The 19,224-nt window shown below is 44.6% G+C and overlaps 1 protein-coding gene and 1 long non-coding RNA gene across 4 annotated transcripts in view; one reads left to right on the top strand and one right to left on the bottom strand.

The window, feature by feature from the left end:
- SHROOM3 (shroom family member 3) overlaps positions 1-19,224 on the bottom strand; it is a 342,494-nt gene that overhangs the window by 198,828 nt on the left and 124,442 nt on the right. For all 3 annotated transcript variants that reach the window (XM_055588843.1, XM_055588842.1, XM_055588844.1), the window contains exon 3: positions 14,025-14,179. In XM_055588843.1, coding sequence (XP_055444818.1) covers positions 14,025-14,179 — 155 coding nt within the window. The remainder of the gene's footprint in view (positions 1-14,024; positions 14,180-19,224) is intronic.
- Positions 10,943-16,929, top strand: LOC129658004 (uncharacterized). The gene is made up of 3 exons (XR_008717218.1): positions 10,943-11,244; positions 13,480-13,663; positions 16,650-16,929. It is a non-coding gene; the product is annotated as an uncharacterized LOC129658004 (long non-coding RNA).

The raw sequence follows: 19,224 nt of genomic DNA, 5'->3' as shown, positions 1-19,224 counted from the left end.
CCGTGTCAAAGGATTTGTCAACCTCACTCATTTATAATCAATAAATACCAATGGCTGATTCCCAAGAGACACCTTTAAGGAAAGATTCCAAAAATCCTTTCAAAATAGATAGCCAATGGGAGTTTGCTGTATGACACAGGGAACCCAAAGCTGGCGCTCTGTGACAACCTAGAGGGGTGGGAGGCGAGGGAGGTGGGAGGCGGGTAGAAGAGGGAGGGGACGTATGGATACCTGTGGCAGGTTCATGCTGATATATGGCAGAAACCATCACAATGTTGTAAGGTAATTATCCTACAATCAAAAATAAGTTATTTTTTTAAAAGGCCAGAGTCACAGTCTTCACGAAAACAATGTAGCAACCCTCCCATACATAAACCATAAACACACCGATCAAGCAACCATCCCAGGGATAATTTCACACATCCTGCTTGCTAAGCCAACACAGCATCAGACAGGAGTTTGACAGCATAATAAGGGGGGAGTGGAGAAATGGCATCTTTCAAATGCACCGATGAACAGACAATCTGGCAGCAAGTGGAAAGAGTGACGGGGGGCTCTAGATCAGTGGGCCGCAGAACAAAAAGTGTTAGTGACAGAAGCAGAAGCAGAGTAAGGCTGGTATTACGGCCCTTTACTAAGGACACACTAGGCTCCTCAAAACTGCCACATGCTAGGTAGGATGCCAGAGGTTTAACAGGACCATGAGAAGACAGGTGGCTCAGTCGTGTCTGACTCTTTGCAACCCCATGGACTGTAGCCTCTGTCCATGGGGATTCTCCAGGCAAGAATATTGGAGTGGGTAGCCATTCCCTTCTCCAGGAGATCTTCCCGACCCAGGGATCGAACTTGGGTCTCTTGCATTGCAGGCAGGTTCTTTAACATCTGAGCCACCAGGGAAGCCTTATAGAAGAAAGAATCTTAGGGGTCATGTCTAGCCAGACAGACCCAGGGGTTCCCAGCCTTTGAAAGCTAATCACCTGCGTGGGGTTTTTAGTGTTTCTAAACCTATGCTTTAAACCTCTTGCCAGGACCTTATTAGACCACGTGTGATCTTGAAGCAGTTATAATTAAATAAGACATAACATTATTTAATTCCTTAGCATTTGGGCTTCCCAGATGACGCTAGTGGTAAAGAACCTGTCTGCCAATGCAGGAGACATTAGAGACATGGGTTTGATCCCTGAGTTGGGAAGACCCACTGGAGGAGGGCATGGCAACCCACTCCAATATTCTTGCCTGGAAAATCCCATGGACAGCGGAGCCTGGTGGGCTTCAGTCCATAGAGTTGGACATGACCGAATCGACTGAGCACATATGCACAAGACATAACAGGTTTCTAACAGTGGAATTATCCCGAACAGGACAAAACTGCCAGGACCCTCAAAGCTTGGATGTACCATTAATGACATGTGTGGTGACTGGCTTTCAACAACTCTTTCCAGAAACCATTTCTCTATCCCTGGGTCCCAAGAAATGGGGGACTAGTGCTAAGACTATAGCAAATGTGATTTTTAAAAACCAGGGATGGATGAAATCAATAAAACAAGCTCAAGTGCTTGTTTCACTGAGGGCTTCTTTTCTTTTTTAAGAATTTTATTATTGGAGTATAATTGCTTTACAATGTTGCGTTAGTTTCTGCTGTACAACTAAACGAATCAGCTGTATGTATACATATATTCTCTCCCTCTTTAGCTTCCCTCCTACCCCTCCCCCCATCCCACCTCTCTAGGTCATCACGGGGCACCATCTCTAGGGACCTCTACATGTTGTCTTTGCATTGTACACCTCATTAGATAGAGTAAGTTCGATGGCGTCAAGCCATCTTTCTTTCTTGGTTGGTTTCACGGGGGCACCATCCAGAAATGGCATGCAGAGTGGACACAGCAACTGCAGTGTGATGGCTATGGTGCCGCCCACTCAAAACAGTGGCCCCAACACCTGCCAGTAAAGATGAGCTCCCGGGGCGATGGCACGTGATAACAGCTTGGGCCACAGGTGCTCCCAGGAGGGCCAGACAAGTGTGCCCCTGCCCACGCCCACGTGTCACTTGATGAGCTTTTTAAGAAGCGATCGTGAGAAACAGATCCCATAGAAATGCAACAGCAAGAGACACTGCTGGAGCAGCCATGCCCTGCAGGCCTCTCTGGGTCCTGGGAGGTCCAGAGACCTCAGCAAGGCTCTGTTTTTGCACCGTGTTGTTGTTCAGTCGCTAAGTCATGTCCGACTCTTTGTGATCTCAGGGACTGCAGCACACCAGGCTTTCCTGTCCTTCACTATCCCCTGGAGTTTGCTCCAACTTCCATCCATCGAGTCGGTGATGCCATCCAACCATCTCATCCTCTGTCGCCCCCTTTGCTGCCCCCATTCTTGAGGATCTGCTCTACTTGCTGCCCTTCTCGATTTACTTTTTTTTTTTCTTTTTTTTGAATCACACTTGTTACGTTTTACGTCTGGCGTTGTTATTATTATTATTATTTGGCTGTGCTGGGTCTTAGGTGTGGCATGCGGGCTTCTCTTTAGTTGTGGCACATGGGCTTAGTTGCTCTGTGCAGCATGTGGAATCTTAGCTCCCTGACCAGGGATTGAACCTGAATCCCCTGCACCGGAAGGCAGATTTTTAACCACTGGACCCCCAGAGAGTCCGTTAATTTGCCTTGTTGATTCTCCTCCTGCTGCTATTCTCATGACCCCTTCATATCTGCGTATCTTTCTTCTCCCTCTCAGTTTCTAGCCATTCATTGTTTCTCTTTATCGCTTTGACTTACAGCTTAAACCAGTGGTTCTCAAACTTCACTGCCCGTTAGAATCACGAGGGCAGCTATGAAAATGTCCAACACCAAGCTACCCTCTCTTATCAATTAAATTAGAATCTTTGGGGGAGCCAAGCATCAGTTCTTTTGCTATTAACTTCTTAGGTAATTTTAATGTGTAGTCAAGTTTGAGATGGACTATTTAAGCTATTTTTTTTGTTTTGCTTTTTGGTCATGCTGCCCATCCTGTGGGATCTTAGTTCCCTGACCAGGGATTGAACTCATGCCCCCTCCATTAGAAGCACAGACTCTTAACTACTGGACCACCAGAGAAGTCCCAACTTTAAGCCATTTTGATGCAAGGATGCAGAACTACAAATTGGCTCATATTCTAAATCAGCATCATCCAAACTTATTTGTGCTAACTAATGTGCCCACATTTAGAACTGGGAGAAAGGATTTCCACTATAACTTTTGTGTGATCTCAGCCTGAGACTTCATACCCTTTACAAAGCTCAGACAGATACTTGAGTGCCAGTCGTTACTGGTTGGGCATGGAGGGGTGATTCCTGCTTGGAATACATTTGTCAGAATAAGACCATGTTATCCCAGGAATGAAACATGGTCTTTTATCATCAAACCTCCTTCAGAGGGAACCATACAGCATTCCTTTGTACATGGCTAGTGTTCAGCACATAGCCTGTGAGCATATGTAACCCAATGAATAACAATAGCAGTTATCATTATGTGCCACAAGAAAAATGTCCCTTTTCTCATTACAGTAAGGGAGTCTTATTGCATACCTCTCAGGAAACCTAATAATGTGTTACATGAATTTTCCACGGAAAGGAACAACTGGTTAGGAAATCAAATACTAGATTTCTAGACAGTGACATTCAAACCTAAGACTCCAGGCAAGCCAAAAACTGCTCTGAGTCTGGTCCCAGCAGGATTGAAATACCTCCTCAAAGCATACTGAGCAAATTCCCATGATGCCAGGCCTCCTGGAAAAGTTTCTGGGGGTCAAAGGCCACTGCAGCTGCCTCCTTCCCATCTTCTCAACCACTTGCTCAAGTGGAAAAAATGCTTAGAGGGTAAGTTACCACAGTTCTCAGTTCTCCTGACTCCACCTCTGGGGAAGCCTAGTCCTGGGTCCTCTGAGGGGATGCAAACCGTACTGCTGTTTGGGGTTTGTGTTCATGTCCCAGGTATCTGCAGCCCTTGCCCAAGTGAAAAAGCGCAGAGAGTAGAAGAGCGAAAGGACAAGTAAAGTACGGGATCGGGCAGCAGGGCGAGAGGGTCATCGCAAGGGTTGGAGAGGCAGGAAGGCTGGAGCTGCGTATAAGAAGCTCAGAGCTCTCCCTACTGCCCAGGGATGTCCTCAGGAGGCACCGGTTCTTGCAATCCCCCACCTCCACAGAAGACTCAGCTACAGAGCACAGCATGAGGCCCCCTTTTATATCCTGAGAGACAATTATTGGAACTTACAAGGGAGCAGGGAATGGCAAACCACTCCAGTATTCTCGCCTGGGAAATCCCATGGACAGAGGCGTTCATGGGGTCAAAGAGCTGGACACGACTGAGCAACTAACACAAGTACAAGGGACAAAAATCTTTCTCATGTGGCTTCTGGGTCCAGGTGAGATAGAAGAGGCCATATTTGTTGTCACCGAGTGCCTGGAGCTTTAAGAACAATTTTGCAACTGTCTATCAAAAGAGTACTGTTCCTGGACATCCCTGGTGGTCCAGGGGTAAAGAATCTGCCTGCCAAGGCAGGGAACACAGGCTTGATCCCTGGGTCCGGGAAGATCCCACCTTGGAGCAGCTAAGCTCATGTGCCAAAACAAGAGAAGCCACCACAATAAGGAACCCACATACCGCAACTAGAGAGTAGCCATGCTCGCCACAACTAAAGAAAGCCTGCTCACAGCAATGAAGACCCAGTATGGCCAAAAAATAAGTAAATAAATAAGTCAATTAATTAATTTTTAAAAAAAGATTATTGTTCTGTTTCTACTTGTCCTCAACTCCTGCCTGTCCACCCAAGAGTTATCTTTTGACATCATGATTTTCCCTAAAGGCCACATCTTGTGCTCAAAAACACTACCTTTTCAAATTACTCAGCCTGTGCTACCTACATGTGCCCATATAACCAGCCATTTTTAAAGTTCATACACCAGGAGATGAAAGACACTTGTCTCAGAGCTCCCTTCAGCAGTCTGAGGGTCCTCTTCTGGATTCAGCCTCCCACCAAGGAGCTCTGATGTGTTTCAGAATCAGAACGATTCCTACTCAAGTTCTCCAGAGAATATGGTCTTTTTCTTTGAATTCTCATTCCGAACTTGGGCCTAGTTGGTACTGTCTTTCAAACTACATTTCCTCTGAGCTAAAAGGGTATAATCAGAAACTTAAAATCCCTATGCCCTCATTTACACAAACAAGTCAAATTAGTGCATTAAATAGGACAATCATAAGAAAATGCTTCCCTGGTGGCTCAGACAGTAAAGAATCTGCCTGCAATGCAGGAGACCCAGGTTTGATTCCTGGGTTGGGAAGAGCCCCTGGAGAACAGAATGGCAACCCACTCCAGTATTCTTGCCTGGACAATTCCATGGACAGAGGAGCCTGGCGAGCTGCAGTCCACGGGGTTGAAAAGAGTTGGACACGATTCAGTGACTGACACACACAGGGAAATGCAGTTGGGGATTTCTCAGGTGGTCTATGGTTGAGGATCCACCTGCCGATGTGGGTTGTCCCTGGAAGACCCCACGTTACCCAGAGCAACTAAGCCCATTCACCACAACTATTGACCCTGTGCTTCAGAGCCTGGGAGCCACAATTAGTGAAGCCCACGTGCCTAGAGACTGCTCTGCAACAAGAGAAACCACCGCAAGGAGAAGCCAGGGCAGCCAAAAATAAATAAAAAAATAAATTTACAAAAAAAAAAACCCAGAAACTTAATCTCAGAGGGATTGATCTGAGCTCTCAGTACCATGACCAGTACACAGCAGAGCCGTGATTGGAATCCCCATGACATGGACTTCTCTTCCCGAGCTGTTTGTCATCTCATATCTGAGAACTGGCAGCTTGAGGCGGCACAGGCTGGTTTAAAAACAGCTAATATATAAGAAAAAAAACACAACAGATGTTTTTCATGCTCTGGGAAAGTTTCCACCCTCCCTTCAGACTGTGTTGCTTTAAAAATAGGGATTTACTTTTCAATTTGCTTTTCAAAGCTCTTAATGAACTATTTCTTTAAATGGTTTTAGTTTCAAAAAGATGTTAGGTGGTTAAGCAAAGTAAGACTAAGATGCTTTAAGAATATAGCCACTTTTTTAAGGGAAAAGAGTAAGGCAGGTGTGGGGGCAGGTAGGTGGCAAAAATGTGTGCAGAACATGAGGAGGGGATAGTGATAATATGGAAGAAAGTGTTTCTTTCTTTCTTTTTAAATAAAATGTAACCATGAGTTGGAAAAGGAACTGATTTGCAAAAATTCCTTTTTTAATGAATAGTTATTGGAACTAATTTTGTATTCTTTAAGAGGACCTTTAAAGCATGGCGCTCATTACCAGATTCTTCTTACAAGATCACTGACTTGCAAATCCTTGGCGAGTTACAGTCTCACAACTCAATCCAGACATAAAAAGGTCATGGAAACCTGACACGGAGGTAGCAGGTGTGGGAGCCACCCATCCCATTCCATTCCAATTAAGTCATCCGCCTGCTTATAAAAAGAATTATGCTGCTAACCCTCAGAAATGTGGGATGGTCTGCTCTGGGAAGCGTGGGCCGAGGGTGGTGGTGAACTTAATTTCATCACCATTTTTTGTTCAGATGGAGGGAGCAGCTGTAAGGCAACAAATAGTTTTATTTCCAGAGGCTAATGGAGAGCCTCTAGCCAGCAGGGTGCACAGAGCAGTGAGATGCATTTCCTCTGAACTACCCAGGAAGTTCAAGGTCAGTGGGGAATCTAGTTTTTCCTAGATGAGTTAAAAATCAGTTTATTTGGTTTTTCTGGGTTTGTTTTCACCTGTTTTTTTTGTTTTTTTGTTTTTAACCCTCAAAGGCTTTTATTTTACTTTTTATCTTTTGGTGGTGCCAAATGGCATCTTAATGCCCTGACCAGGGATCAAACCTGTGGCCTTGCATTGGCAGTGAGGAGCCTTAACCATTGGACCACCAGGGAAGTCCCACTGCCTGTTTTTTAAGCATCACAAATATTTCTAAGGGAAAAGGCAGCTGGGTGAAGAGCACTAGCTCACTGCTTGAGATGCCAAAAGCTCCAAAACCTACTCCTCAGAGACCTCCATGCTCCTTTAGGCTACTTGCATGTGGCCTTGGGCAAGTCCCTACACATCTTTGGAAGCAGTTCCATTATGTCTACCTCCAGGCAGCGCTGTGGGCTGAAAGGGACAAGACCCAGATTTTCACCCTGGCCCCTGCTAATTCTGATGATTCGATTCAGGACATGAATTTGAGTCCAAACACAGGGCAAGTCACAAAGCCTGGGAGTACTTGTATTTTAGACAAATGACTATTGTTTGCTTGTGTTTTACAAAGTCACCCTCCTTTCTCCTCAATCTCACTTTTCCGTAAAATGTGATCTTCTTCTACTACTCCTTCTTCTTCTCAAACATATATATTCAGTCAAATAAAAAATCAACAGTCCCAGGAGTTCCCTGGCCCAGGTTCAATCCCTGGTCAGGGAACTGAGATCCCACAGGTCACATGGTGCAGCCAAATAAAAAGTTCCCTTCTAACATGTAAACTAATCAGTTCAGTTCAGTTCAGTCACTCAATTGTGTCTGACTCTTGGTGACCCCATGGACTGCAGCACGCCAGGCTTCCCTGTCTATCACCAACTCCCAGAGCTTACTCAAACTCATGTCCATTGAGTTGGTGATACCATCCAACCATCTCATCCTCTGTTGGCTCCTTCCCAGCATCAGGGTCTTTTCTAAGGTGTCAGTTCTTCGCATCAGGTGGCCAAAGTATTGGAATTTCAGCTTCAGCATCAGTCCTTCCAACGAATATTCAGGACTGATTTCCTTTAGGATGGACTGGTTGGATCTCCTTGCAGTCCAAGGGACTCTCAAGAGTCTTCTCCAACACCACAGTTCAAAAGCATCAATTCTTTGGTGCTCAGCTTTCTTTATATTCCAACTCTCATATCCATATGTGACTACTGGAAAAACCATAGCTTTGACTAGACGGACCTTTGTTGGTAGAGTAATGTAAGCTCATAGACTAAACGAATGGGAAGGGGAGAAGTTATTCCAAATTTGTAGGGATAGCGGGAAGATTCAGGAGTGAGATTTCATTTTAAAAGGGGCTCACTATTCCCCCACCCTCTGTCTACCGTTCCGAATCATACATGCTGCCTCCTATGCCCAGAAAGGCCACTTCCCTATACATCCTTCCCATTCAATGGAACCACTGTTGCTGCTAAGTCGCTTTAGTCGTGTCCAACTCTGTGCAACCCCATGGACGGCAGCCCACCTGTCCCTGGGATTCTCCAGGCAAGAACACTGGAGTGGGTTGCCATTTCCTTCTCCAATGCATGAAAGTGAAAAGTGAAAGGGAAGTCGCTCAGTCGTGTCCGACTCCCAGCAACCCCATGGACTGCAGCCTACCGGCTCCTCCGTCCATGGGATTTTCCAGGCAAGAGTACTGGAGTGGGGTGCCATTGCCTTCTCCTGAATGGAACCACTAATTGTGTGCTATGTTCTAGACAGTAAAATGGGCTTCTTGTAACAGGCAATTTATTGCAATACAGAAACAGACTCACAGACTTAGAGGATGAATTTATGGTTGCCAGGAGGGAAGAATGGGGAGAAGGAAAGTTAGGGACTTTGGGATGGACCAGTACACGCTGTTGTATTTAAAATGGATAACCAACAAGGGATTATCCATGGATAACCAACAAGGGATAGCACAGGGAACTCGGCTCAATGTTATGTGGCAGCCTGGATGGATGAGGAGTTTGGAGGAGAATGGATACATGTATATTTATGACTGAGTCTCTCTGCTGTCCACCTGTACTGTCATAACATTGCTAATCAGCTATACTCCAATACAAAATAAAAAGTTTAATAATAATTTTAAAAAAGACATTGGGAGGCAGCAAAATATATATATATATAAAAAAGAGGCAATTTATTTCACAAATACACAATTTCTTTTCAAGTGTTCATTCTTCAATCACCAATACTATATATTGAATGTACATATTTCTCACTTAATTCTCACTACAATCCTTTGAGGTGAGAATCAAATAAATTAAATGACTTGTTTTCCAGGCAGCATCAAGCCTGCGTCACCATCTCACATGTCCTTTCTCCTAGAAAGGATGCATTCTACTTCCCAATGGCTTACATGAGCCTTGCAAAAAAATTATAAAACATTTACCATGAAAAATACCCCTAAAACTTTTCTTTGCCAAACCAACCATGGATACCAAACTTAGGAGTAGGATAATATTTGGCAAAGTTAGCACCTTAATGCAGAAGTTTGGGAGGTTGGATATGCCAAGAAAAATAGGGGTTGGGGGACATTCTACTGAGGTTACAAATCCACTGGTTACAAGGCCTTTCTAAGGATCTGATTCAGGACAGGAATCAGAGTTCCAACTCAGGGTGAAAACATGAGGTTAGATGCATCCCCAGCAGTTAACCTTAACAGTTTGTTCTGAAAGGGAAATGTAGCCTCCGATTTTTTTAATTTAAAATGTAGGTGATCTGCAAACAGCAGTGAGTACTCCCTGTGCTGAAAGCACCTTGCATCACTCCAGGGGTTTAAATGAAACTGGAAGACTCTTTCCTCTGTCTTTGCTTTCCATTCATTCTAAACGTTAGTGGCTCTAGGACGTGCATCACACCTATCTGCCAAATAAAGTCTCCACTGATTTTAGAGAGGGTCTTGAGTACTGACTCTTATTTGCGTACCTGTCTGCTTTCCTAATTTACATCCTTTGTACTGTCCTTCCTTCTTCAGTTTCCCTTCAACTGTTTGTTTTCCTTTTCGAAGGTCTTTTCTTTGGCTCACTTCACATTGCATCGTTTCTTCTCCATTTATCCACCATTAGCTGCAGACCTCTGTGTACTCAGCAGCAGACACATTCTCTGTCCTAGAACATCCATGTCACCCCGTCACTCCCTCCTCCCAGAGGACTAAACCCTGCCTTCTTTATGGGTCAGCAGATCTCCTAAGGCCACTGACCCACAACTCACTTGAAACTCTGCATTTCTCTTGTCACTGTAGCCTTTTAAGAAGGTGTTTTTACTTTTGATTGTTTCTGGTCACTGGGTAAGACACTCTCAAAACTTATATAAACATCACTACCCTGATCTGCATTCTTGACATATTTATGATAGATGAGGAAGCCTGCCAACCTGAGGTGTTGCCCTTGTCCACCCAAAACTAACTTTAAGAGAAAAGGAGGTAGGTAGAGATGGAAATGCCGATAAATTTACGTTTTCACTTACACAAATGATTTCTCCAGGAAACAGATTCCCTGATCACATTTCCTGGAAGCCACATAGATCTTTTTTCAAAAATACAAAGATCACTTAGGAAAAAAAGGAAAGCTAGTCGATAAAATGGGCTTCCTGGGTAGCTCAAATGGTAAAGAAACTGTCTGCAATGCCGGAGGCCTGGATTCGATCCCTGTGTTGGAAGGATCTCCTGGAGAAGGAAATAGCAACCCACTCTAGTATTCTTGCCTGGAGAATTCCATGGACAGAGGAGCCTGGTGGGCTACAATCCATGGGATTGCAGAGTCAGACACAAGTAAATGAAATATCACAAGTTTCTGTGTCAGAATCAAGCAAAAGGAGATGACATTTCTGGACATGACATGTGCCAAGATATACAGGTAAGACCTCAGGAAATCAACAACTCTACTAAATACAAAGCCAGATTAATCCAGAGTATAAGGGCGTCTACCCAGTTCTCTGCAATGTAGGGGCAGAATATCCATCCACGTCTACTAGAGCACGTTCATAAATCCCCATCTCTATATATGTGCTTCCCTGAGAGCTCAGTTGGTAAAGATGTATGAGGAGTAAAGACTACCTTCTTTCCGAGAGTTCAACTTTAAAAACCAACACATAATAGATGAGATAAGACATATTCAAAAGGCATCTTAGAGACAAAATGTTTCCCACAGCAAAAGCACAGAGTGCAAGGATTCTTTAGTAACCTTATCGATCCCATTAACATATCTAAAGAAAGAATGTGTCAGTCAGAAAGGGGATTCAGAGCGGAGGGCAGAGAAGTCAGGAGATGGGAGAAGAGCGCTTTGGCAGAATGCTTCCCTGCGGTCCAGAGGGGAAAGGGCCCTGATTCAGCAGCTCGGGCATCTGGCCCGCCTGGCAGATGCGTTCCTCGTGGAAAGATGGGCCACCTGGCCAACAGCGGGGAGGCCAGCACATTCTGGCGCCTCAGACTCACTCTTCAGCCTGAGATCAGCATGCAACCTCCTGACCTAGTTATGGTCAGACTTCCTATTTCATTTTCCTGTGGCGATAAAGTATACTGATTCTTGGTCACCTTGGGATATTTATTCCACTTAGAGTTGCGTTCTTCAAAATGAGCTAATGTGTTGACATTCTGGTGTATGTCTTTCAATGATGTGAATTAACATTCCTAAATTCCACGAGAGGGTGAGGGTGGGCTTCTTGATAACCAGGCACCCAGCATGTTCGGTAATAGGACAATAATCCATATCGCCGCTGGCCTCTAACCTAATTCAGAATAATAATGAGCAAACAATGCACATTTTCTATGTACTTAGATTTTGTACATTAAATCTTCACAATTCCCTTGTGAGGCAGGAATTATTATTTCCTATTACTACTTTATAAAAGAGAGCCTGAGGTCACAAAATTTGCGAACAACAAAGCCTGATTTCAATCCCAGGACTATCTGTTGCCTGTTCCGCTAGACAAAATAATTCAAACCTCGTGTCACCATCAACTAGAAGGCATAACCGGAAGCCAGCATGACTACTGTTCACAGCAGGAAACAAGACAACCCTTGGCAGAGGTTAATCGATAACCAGAGTCCTGTCAAAACATTCTGAGTGTGGATTCCACCATCAATCCTCAACAGATACATGCTAGGGCTCTTAAACTGGCTTTGGGTTCCAATGTCAAAGTGAGTTCAAAGCTTTCAACACTCCTGGACGTATGGAATAGGCCAATGGTTCTGAACCTTCCTACCCATCTATTTGAGAAATCGGCCACCGTGTTTGGAATGAATGCTTGCTTTACTCAAATACTGACCTACAAATAATGTCTAGAGTTGGCCAAAAATAATAAAAATAATAGCAGCAGCATCTGTTGTTACTGTGAGTAACCATGTACAGTAGTCCATTACGTTGCTCTAATCACCTTATAAAGTAGGTATTTTAATCCCGATTTAAAAATAAGGAAACTGAATCTTCAACCAGGCAAGTAATTTCCCATGATCACATGGGTAGAAGATGACAGCCCTAGAATTTGAACCCAGGTCTGATCTGACTCTGGCGCCTATGCTTTGAGCCACGTTGCATCACTGTCCACCAGAGAAGCAAGGTCTAGTTAGAAGGCCCTGAAAAGAAACCAGACCCAGCCCAGCACACTGCAGAGAGTCACTGGAGCCTGGGGACACGGTGGGACCACACCCACAGCTGTTATTTTTTTGTGGTTGGGAGGAGCTGCTTTTCTCCTCAGCACAGCCTCAGACAGTGAATTTAGAGGAATAAATGAATGCAGGAGTGAATGGAACTCTAGGACAGCGGTCCCCAACCTTCCTGGCACCAGGGACCAATTTCATGGAAGACAATTTTTCCATGGACCAGGGATGGAGAAATGGTTTGGGGATGATTCAACTGCACTACATTTACTGTGCACTTTATTTCTAATCTGGGCTTCCCTCATAGCTTAGTTGGTAAAGAATCCGCCTGCAATGCAGGAGACTCCGGTTCGATTCCTGGGTAGGGAAGATCTGCTGGAGAAGAGATAGGCTACCCTCTCCAGTATTCTTGGGCTTCTCTTGTGGCTTAGCTGGTAAAGAATCCACCTGCAATGCAAGAAATCTGGGTTCAAACCCTGGGTTGGGAAGATCCCCTGGAGAAAGGAAAGGCTATCCACTCCAGTATTCTGGCCTAGAGACTTCAATGGACTGTATAGTCCAAGGGATCACAAAGGGTTGGACACCACTGAGCGACTTTCACTTTCTTTCTAATTTTATGCCTCCACTGACTGTTCAGAAGCCCAGGGATTGTAGGCCTCTGACTTAAGAGACTATGTTAAGGCCTGATGAGAAGACCAGCTTACTGTTGACATCTTAAAAATGGCATGGCTTGATTAATGACTCCTGAAGTTCCAGCCAACTTAAACATCCTTAAATATTATAACATTTAGTTGCCATGTGAGGTAGCCAAAACCTGATTAATGAAGAAATACCTAAATGTGTAAGCCCAGGACTTAGTAGGTCAGGGTAATAAGGCTCAAGTGGCCTGGTGAAGTGGGACCAGCAGCGTCTAGACTCCTCTGTGGCTCGTCCACTTACCAGCCTTCAGTGACCCGCTTAACCATCTTGCCTATACAATGAGGATAATGATAGCTATCTCACCAGATTCTGCACAGACTAAATGAACATAGTTATATATATTAATGTAAAACATCTCCATCAGTGCTTGGTTTGACATAATGATTGCAAAAAATGGTATAACTTCCTTCCACAGGTAATTCCCTCCACTAAGAGGTGTTCTCCTGGAGCTAGGAAGCTTCTAACTTTAAGGCATCATAAACCAATCACAAGGCAAACCTTTTCCAACAAAGGAAACATCACTATCACAACCAGAGAAACAAACCAAAGCAGGAATTCACTTGTTTTGAAGACATCCCCTACCCCTGGGGGTAGGTCAGGTAAGTGGAATGTTCTCCAGGTCTCCAAGCCTGGGGCTGTCTCTGGTCCCACAGGCAGGCAACACCTCATAGACCTCTGACCACATCGGGGATCAGGGTCACTTTCCATCAAGCCAAGAAATGTGGAAAGTACAGTGAACCCTGCCAAGCCAACACCTGCTGGGAAAACTAGGGTTTCACAAGACAGACATATCTAAAATGTCTTCACAGGCCACAAGATGGGCAAGAAAAACAGAAAGTTACGTGGTGATGGGGGTAGGGGGTGAGGTACCATAAAATCCACATGGCAAGGTTTAAAGAACAGGCTCTTTACGGGAGGAGGAAACGCAGGAGGAACCTGGTGCCCACCCGTCCTGCCTACCTGCGCACCACCAGCCGCAGAGTCTTGTAGGATCCTTTCACCAAGGAAACGGCCTCCCTCCGGGAGCTGCTCAGTGCCACCTCGTTGATGTTCACCACCTCGTCCCCAGCCCGAAGTCTGGAGCTCACCAGGTCCGCTTTGCCCCCTTCTTTGATCTGCTTAGAAAGAAGAGGATCCACAGGTGAGCAGCCTGTTTCCCGCAGAGCCCGCCCACTGCCTGTGGCCACGCCCACTCCCACCATTTGCATCCAGAAGGCAAGGATGACTTCCTGTCTCCACACCTTCCAGCACCCAGCACCCAGCCAGCCACAGAGGGCATTCAGAAACAGAGTGAAGGGCTGAAAGAATTCGATTTCCACCCAAAAGCCACTCACAACCTCCATCTTCAGCACCCCCTCCAAGTCCCTCAAAGCAACTGTTTTATTCCTTTAGAAGTTGCCTTGTTCTTACCTCATTTTTTTTTGGGGGGAGGGTTGTCTAAAATTAATAAATAATAAAATAAATAAATAAAATGATTAAATAGCCCCTCTTCTGCTATTTGGGGGCTTCCCAGGTGGGGCTAGTGGTAAAGAACCTGCCTGCCAATGCAAGAGATGTAAAAGACACAGGTTCCATCCCTGGGTGGGAAGATCCCCTGGAGGAAGAATAGCAACCCACTCCAGTATTCTTGCCTGGAGAATCCCATGAACAGAGGAACCTGGAGGGCTACGGTCCATGGGGTCGCAAAGAGTCAGACACGACTGTAGTGACTTAGCACACACAAAAAATTATAACTCACTGGATAAATAAGCAGTGGTGGATCCAGACAATGGAATATTATTTAGCACTAAAAAGAAATGAACTCACAAGCCATGAAAAGGCATGGAAGAACTTTCAATGCATGTTAATAAGTGAAAGAAGCCAATATCAAAAGGTTACATATGGGATGATTCTAACTCTATGACATTCTGGAAAAGACAAAATTATGGAAACAATAGGAAGAACAGTAGTTAAATAGACAGGCAGAATAGACAGAGCACATAGGATATTTAGAACTGTGAAACTATTCTGTGTGATACTATAAGGTTGGATACATGACATTATACCCAAGACTGTACAACACCAAGAGTGAGCCCTAACATCAACTATGGACTTTGGGTGATAAGGATGTGTCATTGTAGGTTCATCACTCGTAACACATGTACCACAGTGACAAGGAGATTGGCAATGGGAGAGGTTATGCAAGCAGTCAAGGAGCAGGGATACCTGGAAGCTCTCTCTACTTTCTGCTCAACTTTGCTGTGAATTTTAAAACTGATGGAATTCTCCAGGCCGGAACACTGGAGTGGGTAGCCATTCCCTTCTCCAGAAGATCTTCCCAACCCAGGGATGGAACCCAGGTCTCCCACATTGCAGGTGGATTCTTTACCAGCTGAGTCACCAGGGAAGCCCAAACAGAAAATTACCTCACTGCAGCCACTGAGTTAACATGTGTAGTGTTACTCAGTCAGTTGTGTTTGACTCTCTTCGAGACCCCATGAACTGTAGCCCGCCAGGTTACTCTGTCCATGGAATTCTCCAGGCAAGAATACTGCAGTGGGTGGCCATTCCCTTCTCCAGGGGATCTTCCCAACCCAGGGATCAAACCCAGGTCTCCTGCATTGCAGACAGACTCCTTACCATCTGAGCCACCAGGGAAGCATTTTTAATAAAATAAATGAAGTCTACTAAAAATCCTAATTCATTCAACAAAGTGATTCAACATTTGCTTTATGCCAGAAGTTGTTCCAGGAGCTAAGGCTTTCACAGTGGGCAAAACAGACAGAAACTCTTTCTCTTCTGGTGCTTAAGGCAGAGGCAGAAAGCAAACACTAAACAGAGTAAACAAGTAAATGATGTTAGAAGTTGATGAAGCTGTCTTCCCTGGTGGTCCAGGGGTTAAGAATCTGCCTGCCAATGAAGAAGACACAGGTTTGATCCCAGGTCCAGGAAGATTCCACATACCTTACAGCAACTAAGCTTGTGAGCCGCCACTGCTGAAGCCCACGCACCCTAGAGCTGGTGCTCCACAACAAAAGAAGACACCCCAGTGAGAGGCGCACACACCTCAACTAGAGAGTAGTGCCTGATTCCTGCAACTGGAGAAAAGCCCACGCAGCAATAAAGACCCTGCACAGCCAAAATTAAAAAATAAATGATAGGCAGGTTTTTTAAAAAACTGACAAAGTGCTTTGGAAACCAACAGAGCAAAATAATGCTTGATCCTATGGCATGTCAATAATGATGAAACAGAATTAAAAGGGACAAAAATAAAACAAAAACAAGTAAACAAGCCTGACCCCTATAGCTTTCTTTTTTCAATAATTATTCTCCAGAATTGCCCACATGTTCAAAAACCTTCAGTAGGCCTTAATATATATAAAATAAACCAAATTCCTATAAAAATTTTGTAAATTGTGTCCTTGCTAACTTTTGTTTTAGCGTAATGTATGCTAAAATTTATACTTTATTTTTAAGATAGTGTTCATTAATTTATTATTAAATCACTATATTCATTAATTTATTATGAAGGATGAAAATAATACAGAAAGTATGTAAAGGGAAAAGTAAGTTATACCCTGGCTTATCCCATTTTACTCTCTAAAGGTAACCACTGTTGCGGCTTCCCTGGTGGTCCAGTGGTTAAAAATCTACCTTGCAATTTGAGGGATACCAGTTCGATCCCTAGTCCAGGATTATTCCACATGCCAAGGGGCAGCTAAGCCCTGTGCCAAAACTAATGAGACTGTGCTCTGGAGCCTGTGAGACACAGCTACTCAGCCACATGCTGCAGCTACCGAAAGAAAGCTGAGCACCCTAGATCCTGTGCTTTGCAACAAGAGAAGCCACTGCAGTGAGAAGCCTGAGGACGGCAAGAAGAGTAGCTCCTGCTCATCACAACTAGAGAAAGCCCTCTCTAAGCAACAAAGACCTAGCACAGCCAAAAGTACAAATAAATATTTATTATTTTTTAAAGAATAAAGGCAACTACTATTTACAGTTTAGCTTATGAATGTCATATACAGATGGTCCCTGACTTAACGTGGTTCAACTTACCATTTTTCTACTTTACAGCGGTGTGAAAGCGATACGCATTCAGTAGAAACTGTACTTCCCATTTTGAGCTTTTCCTGGGCTAGCAGCATACTCTCTCATGATGCTGGGCAGTAGCAGCAGCCACAGTGTGCAGTCAGCTAAGCAATCACTAGGATAAAGACTGATACACTTAAAACCATCCTGTGTCCTTACTACCATCCTGCTTTCACTTTCAGTATCAGTTCAGTTCAGTTCAGTTGCTCAGTTGTGTCCGACTCTTTGTGACCCCATGAATCGTAGCACGCCAGGCCTCCCTGTCCATCACCAACTCCTGGAGTTTGCCCAAACTCATTTCTATCGACTCGGTGATGCCATCCAGCCATCTCATCCTCTGTCATCCCCTTCTCCTCCTGCCCCCAATCCCTCCCGGCATCAGTTAACTCTTCGCATGAGGTGGCCAAAGTATTGGAATTTCAGCTTCAGCATCAGTCCTTCCAATGAACACCCAGGACTGATCTCCTTTAGGATGGACTGGCTGGATCTCCTTGCAGTCCAAGTAGTCAGTAAATTACATGAAATATTCAACACTATTATTAAACAATCTTCATTTTAGATGATTTGCCCAACTGTAGGCTAATGTTATGGCACCTCACTCCAGTACTCTTGCCTGGAAAATACCATGGATGGGAGGAGCCTGGTAGGCTGCAGTCCATGGGGTCTCTAAAAGTCGGACATGACTGAGCGACTTCACTTTCACTTTTCACTTTCATTCATTGGAGAAGGAAATGGCAACCCACTCCAGTGTTCTTGCCTGGAGAATCCTAGGGACAGGGGAGCCTGGTGGGCTGCTGTCTATGGGGTCCCACAGAGTCGGACACAACTGAAGCGACTTAGCAGCAGCAGCAGCTGGCTAATGTTAAGTGTTCTGTGCATGTTTAAGGTGGGCTAAGCTAAGTTCACAATAAACTGTGGAAAATTCTGAAAGAGATGGGAATACCAGACCACCTGACCTGCCTCTTGAGAAACCTATATGCAGGTCAGGAAACAACAGTTAGAACTGGACATGGAACAACAGACTGGTTCCAAATAGGAAAAGGAGTACGTCAAGGCTGTATATTGTCACCCTGCTTATTTAACCTATATGCAGAGTACATCATGAGAAACACTGGGCCGGAAGAAGCACAAGTTGGAATCAAGATTGCCGGGAGAAATATCAATAACCTCAGATATGCAGATGACCCCACCCTTATGGCAGAAAGTGAAGAGGAACTAAAAAGCCTCTTGATGAAAGTGAAAGAGGAGAGTGAAAAAGAGTTGGCTTAAAGCTCAACATTCAGAAAACGAAGATCATGGCATCTGGTCCCATCACTTCATGGGAAATAGATGGGGAAACAGTGGAAACAGTGGCAGACTTTATTTTTGTGGGCTCCAAAATCACTGCAGATGGTGACTGCAGCCATGAAATTAAAGGACACTTACTCCTTGGAAGAAAATTATAACCAACCTAGATAGCATATTGAAAAGCAGAGACATTACTTTGCCAGCAAAGGTCTGTCTAGTCAAGGCTATGGTTTTTCCAGTGGTCATGTATGGATGTGAGAGTTGGACTGTGAAGAAGGCTGAGCGCCGAAGAATTGATGCTTTTGAACTGTGGCGTTGGAGAAGACTCTTGAGAGTCCCTTGGACTGCAAGGAGATCCAACCAGTCCATCCTAAAGGAGACCAGTGTTCATTGGAAAGACTGATGCTGAAGCTGAAACTCCAATACTTTGGCCACCTCATGCGAAGAGCTGACTCATTGGAAAAGACCCTGATGCTGGGAGGGATTGAGGGCAGGAGGATAAGGGGACGACAGAGGATGAGATGGCTGGATGGCATTACCGAGTCAATGAACAGGAGTTTGGGTAAACTCCAGGAGTTGGTGATGGACAGGGAGGCCTGGCGTGCTGTGATTCATGGGGTCACAAAGAGTCGGACACAACTGAGCAACTCAACTGAACTGAACTGAACTGAAGCTAAGTTCAGTAGGTTAGATGTATCAAATGTATTTTCGACTTAATGATATTGTCAACTTACAATGAGGGTATTGGGATATAACCTTATTGTAAGTCGATGAAGACCTGTATATATATGTGTGTGTGTGTATG

Source organism: Bubalus kerabau, chromosome 7 (assembly GCF_029407905.1).
Source record: "Bubalus kerabau isolate K-KA32 ecotype Philippines breed swamp buffalo chromosome 7, PCC_UOA_SB_1v2, whole genome shotgun sequence".
Lineage (NCBI taxonomy): Eukaryota > Metazoa > Chordata > Mammalia > Artiodactyla > Bovidae > Bubalus > Bubalus kerabau.
Note: the sequence above shows the minus strand (reverse complement) of the source record. Positions and strands in the feature narration are given on the sequence as shown.